At 53.5% G+C, this 12,297-nt stretch overlaps 5 protein-coding genes across 5 annotated transcripts; 4 read left to right on the top strand and 1 right to left on the bottom strand.

Moving 5' to 3' along the window:
- Positions 1-218: 218 nt before the first annotated feature.
- N7474_008116 (phytanoyl-CoA dioxygenase family protein) lies at positions 219-1,397 on the bottom strand (the record flags this gene model as incomplete). Its single annotated transcript, XM_057199526.1, has 4 exons — positions 219-501; positions 588-972; positions 1,046-1,122; positions 1,171-1,397. The coding sequence occupies 4 exons, from the start codon at positions 1,395-1,397 to the stop codon at positions 219-221; spliced, it is 972 nt and encodes a 323-aa protein (XP_057050227.1).
- A 504-nt stretch (positions 1,398-1,901) lies between these two features.
- N7474_008117 (sugar transporter protein) lies at positions 1,902-3,833 on the top strand (the record flags this gene model as incomplete). Its single annotated transcript, XM_057199527.1, has 6 exons — positions 1,902-2,265; positions 2,317-2,486; positions 2,540-2,641; positions 2,698-3,030; positions 3,088-3,392; positions 3,443-3,833. The coding sequence occupies 6 exons, from the start codon at positions 1,902-1,904 to the stop codon at positions 3,831-3,833; spliced, it is 1,665 nt and encodes a 554-aa protein (XP_057050228.1).
- Positions 3,834-4,267: 434 nt separating this feature from the next.
- On the top strand, positions 4,268-5,394 carry N7474_008118 (uncharacterized protein; the record flags this gene model as incomplete). Its single annotated transcript, XM_057199528.1, has 3 exons — positions 4,268-4,281; positions 4,340-4,580; positions 4,639-5,394. 3 exons carry the CDS (start codon positions 4,268-4,270, stop codon positions 5,392-5,394), a joined length of 1,011 nt encoding a protein of 336 aa, XP_057050229.1.
- Positions 5,395-6,526: 1,132 nt separating this feature from the next.
- N7474_008119 (alpha/beta fold hydrolase) lies at positions 6,527-9,347 on the top strand (the record flags this gene model as incomplete). Its single annotated transcript, XM_057199529.1, has 2 exons — positions 6,527-8,357; positions 8,407-9,347. The coding sequence occupies 2 exons, from the start codon at positions 6,527-6,529 to the stop codon at positions 9,345-9,347; spliced, it is 2,772 nt and encodes a 923-aa protein (XP_057050230.1).
- Positions 9,348-10,318: 971 nt separating this feature from the next.
- Positions 10,319-12,257, top strand: N7474_008120 (60S ribosomal uL6 domain-containing protein; the record flags this gene model as incomplete). The annotated part of the gene is made up of 5 exons (XM_057199530.1): positions 10,319-10,393; positions 10,463-10,811; positions 10,873-11,165; positions 11,710-12,153; positions 12,207-12,257. 5 exons carry the CDS (start codon positions 10,319-10,321, stop codon positions 12,255-12,257), a joined length of 1,212 nt encoding a protein of 403 aa, XP_057050231.1.
- Positions 12,258-12,297: the final 40 nt, after the last annotated feature.

Genomic DNA, 12,297 nt, shown 5'->3' on the forward strand with positions numbered 1-12,297 from the left:
GAGAAACCGAGGCCCGCGCTACAAGGTCAGAGAGTGAATGAAGCTGTTGGCGATGCGGCCAGACATACTGCCGGCCGGTGTGGGCGGTGAGCTACTATGACCTTCCATCAAAACAAACAACCTTGGACAGCATTGATTCATTAACATTCAGTGGATTTTTATTGTATTTGCTTTATTCTATTTCGACATTTTGTCACTTCCACTTTTCCATTGGTTCCCTAGTACCCTTTTGCGGTCTTGACATGCGCAATCTTCTCCCAGACCTCGGGGTGGAGGACCGAGCTGAAGTTGTTGCTAAACTTGCTGTTGAGGTAGTTGAATCCTTCGTCGGGCTCGTAGGTTGCGGCAAACTTGATACCCGCGTACTCCTCCAGGGCGGCAACGTCGGATCGGAGGGATTCCGGAAAGGTAATGAGTGCACCATTTTTGAACCATCCAGCATAGTAGTTGATCGTGAGGAGGATGCGCACGTTGTCGGTGAGATTGGGCATCCCGGCGTGCCTGAGAAGGTCAACGATGGCTCGAAAAGTTGATCCAAGTGCAAATTTTATCGGGGGAGGCAGGATCGGGGCCTTCAAAGCACTCACCACAGTCGCAAGTCTCGCACCATGATCGAACCCTTCTTGACTCGTGGGTATATAGGCGGCCGGATCTTCCTCCTCTCTTCCACGACCGTCTCCTCGATGAAGGGCTCGCCGAGCTGGGGCCGGATCTCCACGCCGGTGTTCTGTGTGCCGAGCCATAGCTCGGTCGTCCCATTCTCGGGGCCGCAGTCGCACAGGCACACATTCTGGGTAATGGCAAAGGGGTGAGTGGGGTGCTCAAACCGCATGTCCGAGTGGACACGCTGGCGGTCATTATTGTTCAAGAGGGTGTTCGAGCGGAGGAAGTGAACCTCGGGCTTAGGGCCGAGGATGCAGGAGATGAGTTGAGCGGCGTGTTTGTTGGCGAAGATTTCGCGATGGAGCCATTCTATACGAGGGTTGGTCTTGTCCAGAAATGGCGGGAGGTATATGCGCAGCTTTGAAAGAAGTAATGGACTCACCCTTCTCCAGAGGCGGCACTTGAGAGAGGTTTCCGCCAGCCTTGGCCCCCTTCTCGGCCACTCCGTTATTCAGAGGACTATAGCTCGTTAGTTCCCCAATTCTCTCCTGGTGGATGGGCACTCACGCAAAGTGGGACAAGCCCTCGCCCGCCATGAGCTTCTCCGTATCCTGGAGCATTCGTTCGTTCAAGTTATCTATCAAGTCATCCCGCACCGCATTCTCCAGCACGACGAATCCGTCATTAAAGAAGGCTTCGACGGCGTCGTATAGGTGGTGATCGGACAATACGCCCGAGTCCCGCTCCTCATCGGAGAGGCGGATGATAATGGGAATTTCCGAGAGAGACGGCATCCTGATGCTGCGCAACTGAGAGCGACGACGAAGTGAAGAAATCCAGTGCAGGTGGATAGAGAAATGCACATGCGAATGGACCTTAAGAATTGAACGATAAGATGAATTATAGATGCAAGATAAGATGAATGCTTGTACCCATCGGCTATATACTGGTTACAACGACAGAGAGCTGAACCCACCGGCTAACTGCTAGTTTTGGCACGACGAGCAGTGGCTAGCGGACCAATCGGCGATCTGGCAGCACTAAAGTTTAGCGCGGTCCTTGAACTGTGTCCCGGATGGGAAGATAGGCGGTCCATGTTTTCCCTGTTCCATGGTCCACACCCCACAACCTCAGATCGCATCTTCCCCATGGGGTCACTACGGCCCATATGTATGTCTACCCATCGCCGCGTGGAGTACATTACTCCACTCCCAGCCCATTCTGGTCGAGACTATGAACCCCGTTCGGCGCTGATCGCAAGACAACTTCATGCTATCCTTTGAATTATAACCACCAACATGTCAACCACAATTCAACCCACTGCCATCGAAATAAAGGCGGGCTTTGACCACTCCAATGCCACCCACTTGGAAGCCGGTGATGCCAGTGCCATTGACGATGCGAAAGCCGTCAACTTCGTCACTGACAACTCGCACGAGGTGTCCAGATATGCCGAGTTGACCTTCTTCCAGACGGTCAAGTACTTTTGGCGCGCCATGGCCATCTCGTTTGCGTGCGGTATCTGCGCCATGGGGGACGGGTACCAGTACAAGATGCCCGGCAACATCGTTGCTCTCGACGGCTTCATCAAGCAGATGGGCTCCAAAGATGCCAAAACGGGCGAGTATGCGCTCAACGCGCAGCACGTTGCGGCCTGGGGTGGTGAGTCTTCCTACGTTGTGTGAACTTGACTAGATTTCCTGACATGTACAGGTGTGTACGCTGGCGCTCTCGTCGTCGTCCTTCTGGTGGGTAACTGGCCTGTCGACCGCTTCGGCCGCAAACCTGCTCTGTGGGCCGTTCAAATATTTATGGTCATCGCCGCCCTCATCGAGGTTTTTGCTACCAACTGGACGCAGTGGCTCGCAGCCAAAGTCCTCAACGTGAGAACAAATTCAGCAACAGACCACGAGCTCTCCCAACTGACGCATCTCAGGGTTTCTCTGTCGGCTGCAACCAGATGACCGCCACCACCTACATTTCTGAAATCGCACCCACTCGGGCTCGTGGCGCAGCTCTCGGTTTCTACCAGCTCTTCGTGAGTGATACTGGGGATACTTGATTCCTACTCCTTTCTTTACTAACCTCTGCTAGTGGGCAATCGGTTCATTTGGTGCTGCCATAGCCCTTCAGATCGTGTCCGAGATGCCCAGCGACAAGTGGCGTCACGCTGTCTACTCAATGTGGCCCTTCGTGGGTCTCGCTGTCGTTGTCCTCATCCTCATCCCCGAGACCCCCCGCTTTCACGCGCAAAGGGGCAACCATGAAAAGGCCAAAAAGATCATGAAGCAAATCTACGGCAGTGTCCCTGACTACGATATCGAGCACGAGTACTCGATCATCATCAAGGAGATTGAGGATGGCAAAGTCCTTGCCGACCACCAGAAGGGCGTCTCCGTCTGGGACTGCTTCCGGGGTACCAACCTTGTAAGTGCATGCGATAACGATTACTGTGACAATTCATCTCTGACATCTGGCCTCCAGCGCCGAACCATCGTCTCTCTCGTGCCATTCAACAACCAGCTCTGGGACGGCGCACCGGTCCTTTTCTCCTACACTTCGTACTTTTTCCAGCAGGCCGGTCTTAAGAAGCCCTTTGTTGCTACCCTCATCTTGAACTGCGTCCTCGTCGGCTTCGTCGCCGCCAGCTTCTACACCACTGACCGGATTGGCCGTCGCCCATTACTCGTTTACTTGGGCGCGTTCATGGTCCCGCTCTTGTTCATCATCGGCGGTATCCAGACCCTGCAGCAGACGAACGCTACCGGAGCCGCCACGATTGCCGTGTCGTAAGCTGAAGCATAACATACCTCGCTGACAACGGCTAACCTATCTACAGATGCATCTGGGTTGCAGCCTACTCTTCTTCAGCAGGTCCTCTGGGCTTCGCCTTCCTCGCCGACTGCTCCACCGCTGTTCTCCGCGCGAAGACCGCCAACATGGGCGCCCTGGCATTCGCCCTCTTATCGCTCATCACCACGTACTGCACTCCGCTTATGCTTGCATCCCCCAATTTCGGGGTTTCGGGCACCTTTTTCTTCTACGGCTCGACCTCGTTGGTCTTTGTCGTCATTATGTGGTTTGTCATCCCCGAAACCAAGAACAGGTCGTATGTCGAGCTCGATGAGATGTTTGAGCTTCACGTCCCAACTAGGGAGTTTGCTACCTACGAGACGTCTGTTGATAGGGCCATCAAGGCTGGGCAGGGCAATGTAACTGAGTCGGTTTAAAGCGAGCGTGCGAGGATAAACATGAAACTTGATACGTTGGGTGAATGCGTAAAAATTCTGCGAAAACAAAGAATATAATATATTTGTCTAATGAATTGGGCTATTTGCACACCTCCGGTTATGCGGCTATCATCGCCGTAAGTTTATAGATCGTATCACATCAAACTCAAGGAGATCAATGAGCTGCAGCTCATCGCATGGAGTCCGGGGTCTCCGGCTCGGCTTTCAAGGATCCACTACTCTGATAACGACCCAATCGCTACTTTCGAGGCTAAGGCCGGGAGCAATTACCCTTAACTGGTCGCTAGAATCCCATCGCGCATGTGCCATAATCGGATGTCCTAATTTCGATCCGCGTACCCAAAAGCAGGCTCGACCACCAAGCCGACCATCGCCACGACTTTCTGCTTCTCTATACCCCTCGTTCTGTCGCCATGTCTCAACCTCCGTATGTATTCCTTCCATTGATATATTCCGTCCTTACACCAGCTCATAGTATACTGCAGAAAATATGTCCTCGTAACTGGAGCCACCGGATTCATCGGTGCTCATGTGGTCGATCAGCTCCTTAGCCGGGGCATCAAAGTCCGCGGCGCCACTCGGTCACTTGCGAAAGGCGATGCTATGATTCAATCCCGGTCACAGTTTGCATCCTTGCTTGATTTTGTCGAAATCGATGGCTTCGAGAATCCTGGCCGTCTAGACGAGGCTGTCAAGGATATTGATGCCGTGATCCATGTTGCTAGTGTGCGTGACGCACCCCCGGAACACTTGGGAATGAAACACTGACGGTTTTCCGCTGTAGCCGTTGACATATGATACTAAAAACAACGAAAAAGAGCTAGTCATCCCCGCTATCAATGGCGTGAAGGTCGTTCTGGAGGCGTCAGCTAAAAGCAATGTCCGACGAGTCGTGCTAACTTCATCGTTCGCGTCTGTCATGGACGTCAACCGGAAAGCGCCACCATACTTCACATTCACGGGCGAGGATTGGAACCCTCTGACATACGAGGAGGCTGTGGCTCCAACGACACCGGCTCATATCGCCTATCGTGGGGCCAAGAAATTCGCCGAGAAAGCAGCATGGGATTTCCAGCGCGACCACAAGCCCGCGTTCGATATTGTAGCGCTGTGTCCATCCATGACATTTGGACCCGTGGTACATCCTGTCGCCAGCGCGGACAAGCTCAATGAGACGAATGCGATGTTGTGGAAGGTAGCCCAAGGACAGCCACTGGCGACAGCACGCGTGCCATTCTGGATCGACGTTCGAGATTTGGCAATGGCGCATGTGGAAGCGTTGGTGCGGCCAAATGCCGGAGGCAAGCGCTTTATCCCGGGGTCCCCGGAGAGATTCTCGTACGACCTTGCCGCTAAAGTCATTGAAGAGGAGTTTGATTGGGCTAAGGGTAAAGTCAGGCGCGAGGATCAGGCCATCGATGAATCTCATGGAATAGATAGTGAGATCACGGCTCGTGAACTTGGGCTCAAGTACACAAGCTTTAGAGATGCCGTCGTGGACCTGATATCACAGGTATCCAAAATGCCGACAACCTCATAGGCCCACGTTACAAATCACATCTTCAGTCTAGGCTGTTGAGGTTGCACATCTCGAGAGATGGGGTGATATGCTCATGCAACGAATTGCCTCGTGGGTTGATCCATGTGGTATCTTGATGTTATCTATAAAATCAGATGCGTTACTGGTCAGCCGATGTGAACAAAAATGAGACACAAGCGAATAGACGAATGTCTTTAGAAGCTTAGATGCGACACTGTTACCTTGAATAGGTGGAATAACAGAGTTCCTCATGGATATATATTATCTTGGATGTTATATATTGCTGTGCCGTAAGCGACTATATTTTGGGACTATTTTCCTGCTTGAACTTATCCTATGGCGGGTGAACACTAGAATATCCGCGACGAGACAGCTAAAGGATGAATAGGCTTCTCTACCTCAGGCAGTAGTGGACCGGATCCACAGCTTCTGTAGGACTGAGTGCTCAGTATTGACACCCTAGGGTGAGTGACCAGTCACATGATGGGTCAGAGCCAGTTCTGAATTCTACTCAGTTGCTGGGAACAGAAAACACAAAACAAACAAACAATATTTCTAATGAAATGATGTAGATTCAATGGATCGCTTTATTCCGCCTCCTGCAATTAATCTGTAATAAATCTTAGCGTTGGGGTACGCTAGAAGCGCCTCGACCAGCGGTTCCTGTATCAAGTATAGGAACAGAGTCAATTTAAATTTCTGACCCAGAGGATAACTAACCGCGGCACTGGTCCAATCCAAGCGTGGAGACGGTTCCTCCAGTGTGGAGCGCAAACGCGATCCCGATCACCCTGACCTGGTCTTTTTTTCCCTTTCGATCGACACCCACCCCTCTCAGTCTTCTTTTTCTCCCATCCTCTCTCCTTTTTCTCATTTCTTTTTGCCTATCGTCTCTCTCTCCCTCTCCATCTCCTTTTCTGTCGCCTCCGCGGCTTGCATTGTCTTATCTCTCCTTTTCTCTCTATCTCTTACCCCAAGACGGTAACCCTGTAAGGGGTTTCGCAAGGACCCCTGTCAAATATTCCTCCGACTGCGCTCCGACTGCAGCAGATCATGCGCGGTCTCGCTGATACTGTCTAAGAATTTGTGTTCGGACTTGCTTGCCAGTTGTCGCCTTTACCTATCGAACGCCATGCATTTCGACCCTCCCCCCAAAAATGCGCCGGCCGAGTCCGCGCTGCTAAGTCGCCGCCGCAATCGCAAATCCCAGTCGGTGCGCCCACATGCGCCGGGCCACACGACCACCGACCCGACGTCGCCGGAGGTCATGAACTCTCTCATCACGTCACTCTCTACAATCTCAGTTCCCCTGAAGACTCATTTCGACAACGTGCCCCGAATCGACACCGATTCCGATCCTGGACTGCCCGAAGTACCACAGACTGCGCCGTGTTTCTCCAATCCTCATTCAGACCATGGATTTGGTATGAGTTACGGTGCCTACAAGACGGGCGAGGTTGGTTCGTTTCTACATCCCGATGACGCTGCCGTATCGCCAGTCATTCGCATGGCCAGAGCACCCCCGTCCCCCAAATCTCCCAAGTCACCTAGGTCGCCCAGATTCAAACCTTTCAAATCCGCTGCTTCATCACCTGCTCGTCCGGCCTCGAGAGAATCCTACAGCTCCGTCAGAGCCGTCCCGGAAGATTCCATATTCGGAACGATCACCACAGAGCCCGGTCCCCGTCTCTCAACCGCTCCTAGCGTTGCATCCAGTGGCTCTTTCGGGCGATCAAAGAGTCTCAGAAGCCAATTTGGTCTGATGAAGAAGGCATCGCGAGAGTTCACTAGCGAGAAGGAATCACAGGCGGATCGCTTGCGCACCGCAAGCAGCCACAACGATAGCCTTCGCCATAATACCCCACGCAGTCGAGCCAGCATGCGCTCTTTGCGCTCCATGGCCGATGTGGCTGAGGAGGAGCGCCCGAGTGGTGTGATAGAAGAGCCATATGAGGAGGTCGCTGAGTTGGCTACGAGTACTCCACCAACCCAGGAGCAGTCCCTCCAGACTACTCCGGACCTTGGAAACAATCCCGGGGGAATCGGCAGTGGCAGAATCATCCCCAATCGAGACTCGTCGTTACGACATCGGCATAGTCCTTCTTCAAGCACAAGGAAGCGCCGGTCCGCTCGTCACAGTCGATATTCTTCCACTACCAGCAAGGATTCGGATGCAGAAAATGGCCTTCCCGGGTCAAGCAATGATGCCGAGCAGGTGACGCGCAGAATCCAGGAATTGAAAGAACAGCAACAGCAAATCAAGACCGAGCTGGAAGTGGACGACAGCCCAGGCAAAGCACCCAGAACAACGACGAAGGTGACTCTCCTCAAACAGTCGAAGGTTCTTCCACGGACCCCTAGTGAGATCGACTCAGGTCGCGCAACTCCGAATGGGTCCAAGGACGGCCGACCTCCGTTTAACGACAGTGCTCCGTCTCCGTCTGTCATGACCGGCAAGAGCCGATCTTCCCGGAATGGAGCACCACTGGCATCTAAGCCAACGAATTTCTCGCCGCAAGTGTCCAAATCCTCATTGGATAAACGCGAGCATGCGAAAGTTCGATATCGGCGTTCTCTCGAGCCCGGAACGCCTACCAAACACCACCGACGGGCACCGTCCAATCCCGTGTCCCCCATTCGTCGTGCTTCACTCAGTCACGAGCGGCCATCTAGTGCGGATTCGATCGACTATGCCGTGGATGAGTACATCCTCTCCCCAAAGTTGACCCAAAAAGTGATCCATCCGACTACCGGCCGCACCATCGCCTTCTCCGAAGTGGGAGATCCCAAGGGCCATGTTGTGTTATGCTGTCTCGGCATGGGCCTGACCCGATATCTCATGGCCTTTTATGATGAATTAGCCCGAACCCTCAACCTCAGACTGGTCAGCTTGGATCGCCCCGGTGTGGGTGAAAGTGACCCGCACCGAGTTGATGAGTCGACTTCCCCTCTCAGCTGGCCCGGTATGCATCTCCTCTCCTTCCTCAACGAACCCCTGTTAATTTGTACCAGATGATGTCGCGATCGTTTGCAACTACCTCCGAGTGACCAAGTTCTCCATTCTGGCCCATTCCGCCGGGGCAATCTACGCTCTCGCAACGGCGCTCCGAATCCCGCAACATATCCGCGGCCGCATCCATCTCCTGGCTCCGTGGATCCCTCCATCGCAACTGTCCAGCATTGGCTCTCAAAAAGAACCCGCGCCCAACAATGCGGTTCCCTACTCTCAGCGCATCCTTCGAGCACTGCCAACGTCCCTCCTGAAAGTTGCCAACACCAGCTTCATGAGCGCCACGAGTGCCAGCATCACCACCAGCCTGCCCAAGTCTCCTCGCAAAGCCAAACGCAAGCCTTCTGCTAAAGACACTCCCGTCGCAAATACTGGGCCTACAAAACCTAACGGAACGTCCCCTGTAGCGGCCCATTTAACACCCGAAACGAACGAGAAAGACCTTCCTCCAACGCCGGGAATGCCCAATACCACCATACAAAACGGGGCGCGGAAAAGCGATGCCACCCTTGGCTCTCGAGCCAAGTCTCCCTCGGAAGAACTCGAGCGCCAGCGGGATTACGATACGCGGCTCACGCATCGCATCTGGGAGCTGGCTACCACGAATGCCAACCCAGCCGTTGATCTGCTGATCTGTCTTGAGCGTCGGCAGACAATTGGTTTCCGCTACGTCGACATCACCCGGTCGGTGGTGATCCAGCATGGCAGCAAAGATACCCGCGTGCCGGTGGAAAATGTCCAATGGCTGGGCAAGACGATGCGGCGCTGCGAAGTCCGCATTCTCGAAGGCGAGGGCCACGGTCTGATGGCCTCTGCCGGCGTGATGGGCGGTGTCCTGACGGAGATCGCTAAGGAGTGGGAAGACTGGACGACCATTGTGCAAGGTAAACGCAAGCAAAATGCTCAGAATTCCGCGCGCCAGGGGCTGGCGATTTCTACATGATCCGATTCGACTTATCACATATCACCTTCGTTTGACAGACAGTACCGCTGCTGGACCCGCGGTTTGATCTGAGCCTACTTTCCTTTTCATCCCATCTTACATACATACATACACATAATCCTGTCTATCTGTCTAATGACTGTCTGTCGATACACCCAAAATGTGTAATTTAGCCAAATACCCCTGTTAATTTATTTGTTACTTGCAATTCCGCCTCTGCGTAGGAGTACAGCATCGGGTCCCATACTGGGATTGCTTGATGGGGTTGGTCAGAGGAGTTCGTTCATATGGGAGGACGGAATGCATATTCTCCTAGAGCACGTCCGGGCGGCAGGCGCAATATAGTTTATTTACTATGATCAGAGCTCTATGCGTAGTTCTTCTTCTAGCGGGAAATCCGTCATTAGCCATCGGAAGTTGTAGGAGAAAGAAAGTACGTAGATGGAATTTGGCAAAACACACTGTTTTCCCGACTCACTACCTATACCCCAGTCCGGCACCACAAGCATCGCAGGAGCCTAGCCTATTTATCTAAAAAAAATCGGTGGCCATTCATTACTTAAATTATCTATCTATACCTACCAATAGATAGATAGACCTCTGACGGGGCAAAAAAAAAAGAATGTTACACTTTCCGATGCGGGGAATTGAACCCCGGGCTACCGTGTGAGAGACGGTGATGTTACCACTACACCACATCGGATGGTTATTGTAATCGACTCAGTTAGCATCAGCCTTAAACCTGTCGGTAACTATCATCATCAGGAGCCCCTAATCTAACATCATCATCCCCACGACGTACTACACAGCTCACCAGCCATCAATCAACCTCGCCCCTGCACCCCTGGAATCACCCACAATCTCTTAACTAGTTATCTTCCGGCCATTGCGCAGCCCAAATGATCAGTCTGGGTGAAGCTTCGTCACACTTTCCGGAGGCCTCATTATCTTCCTGAATTACATCCACCACGATGTTCTCCCAACGGCGCCTCCGCCTGCTCCTGATCACCGTGGTCGCGGTTCTCTTCCTGACATTCTACTACTCGGTGAGTAGTTGCACTCCCTGACGCACTCGGCTGATCGTCTAATCAATGCGATTTGCGTTGCCTCCACAGGGCGATGCAAGCAAGGTCCAGAACCAAACGTTTTACCGAACCACACTCTCGGCCATGAAGGCACAGGAGGCCGCGCGACAGGCTCAAGCACAAGCTGAGAGCGCGCCCATGCACCGGCCTGCCGATAGTGTCGACGAGGAAGTGAAGAAGCCGGCTGTCCCTCTTGCTCAGGGGGGTACGGGGACGGGTGAAGACATGGAAGAGATCTCCATTGCGGGACGGACGAAGATCCAGGTCTCGAAGAACCGCGGAAGTGATGCGAACGAGGACACGTCCGCGGAGTCCGAGGAGCAAAAGGCCGCGGCTGCTGCGAAGGAGGAGCTGGATACGATTCTGAAGCAGGCACCTGGTATGTTTTTACTCTCCGATCTCTAACTACGATTGATGGAGTCTTGGCTGACGAGAGATAGTGATTATCTTCTCCAAATCGTATTGTCCGTTCAGCAAGAAGGCCAAGTCGATCCTGCTCGACAAATACGATATCACCCCGAGACCGTTCGTGGTCGAACTCGATAACCACCGGATCGGCAAGGATCTCCAGAACCTGCTGTGGGAGACTACCGGGCGAAACACGGTGCCGAATGTGATGGTGAACGGGAAGAGTATTGGGGGAGGCGACGATATTGACGCAATGGACTACAGCGACGAGCTGGCCTCGAAGCTGCAGACGCTGGGGGGAAACTGGCTTCGGGAGGTCAAGCGGGTAGCGGCGTAGAGCATCAGGAATCATTGTATTGTATACTACCACCGCATTTATTCTGCCAGGCGGTGAATACCATCACATGACCCCACAACCCTAAAATATCTCAGTAAGCGAAGTCCCGTGACCCCGGTCGATCCACACCATTCGCTCTTCCCGATTTTTGATCTTTTCGACCATCGACCACCCTCTCCCGCCCAACGCACCCAGTCAGCCAATATGCGGTACATTCACTCCGAGGAACGGCTGCCCATCCCCGACGATGGTGAGTGTCGTGTGTTTTTTTTTTTCGCAGCAGCAGGAGGAAGGACAGTCTGGTTGTGTGTGGATTGGGCCGCACATTCAATTCGGCCCTTGAAATCTTGGAGAACTCGGTTGCAACCTGTCAACGAATGTCTCTGGGAATTGCAAGATGGGCGAAAGACTGTGGAATATTGTGTGGTCACACAATATTTGTTGTGCCAAAATTGAAGGACCGGGCTGATTCGATCTTTTTTCTCTCCTTACAGTGAAGCTTCACATTCGTTCGCGGATCGTGACCGTCGAGGGCCCCCGCGGCAAGCTGGTCAAGGACCTGTCCCACCTGGCCGTCACCTTCGGCCGCCCCGAGAAGAACGTGATCTCGATCGAGCTGCACCACGGTATCCGCAAGGGCGTCGCTACCCTGCGCACCGTCCGCACGATCATCAACAACCTGATCATCGGTGTCACCCGCGGCTTCCTGTACAAGATGCGCTACGTGTACGCTCACTTTCCCATCAACGTCAACATCGAGAAGAACCCCGAGACCGGTGTCGCCGAGCTTGAGATCCGCAACTTCTTGGGCGAGAAGTACGTGCGCCGCGTGACGGCCCAGCCCGGTGTCGAGATCATCACCTCGCCCAACGTCAAGGACGAGCTCCAGCTCTCTGGCAACTCGCTCGAGGGTGTGTCGCAGAGCGCCGCCGACATTCAGCAGATCTGCCGTGTCCGGAACAAGGATATCCGGAAGGTAAGAGACCCCCGCCGTGGTTCTTCTCCGGACAAAAATACTGACCAATATAGTTCCTGGACGGTCTGTACGTGTCGGAGCGGGGCAACATTATCGAGGCGTAAAGAAGGGCGCCTTGGGTAGTGTCGGGTGTCTGGAGAGCTT

The sequence above is a fragment of the Penicillium riverlandense genome (assembly GCF_028828495.1).
Source record: "Penicillium riverlandense strain IBT 135883 chromosome Unknown utg000007l_segment0_segment0, whole genome shotgun sequence".
In the NCBI taxonomy this organism is placed as follows: Eukaryota; Fungi; Ascomycota; class Eurotiomycetes; order Eurotiales; family Aspergillaceae; genus Penicillium; species Penicillium riverlandense.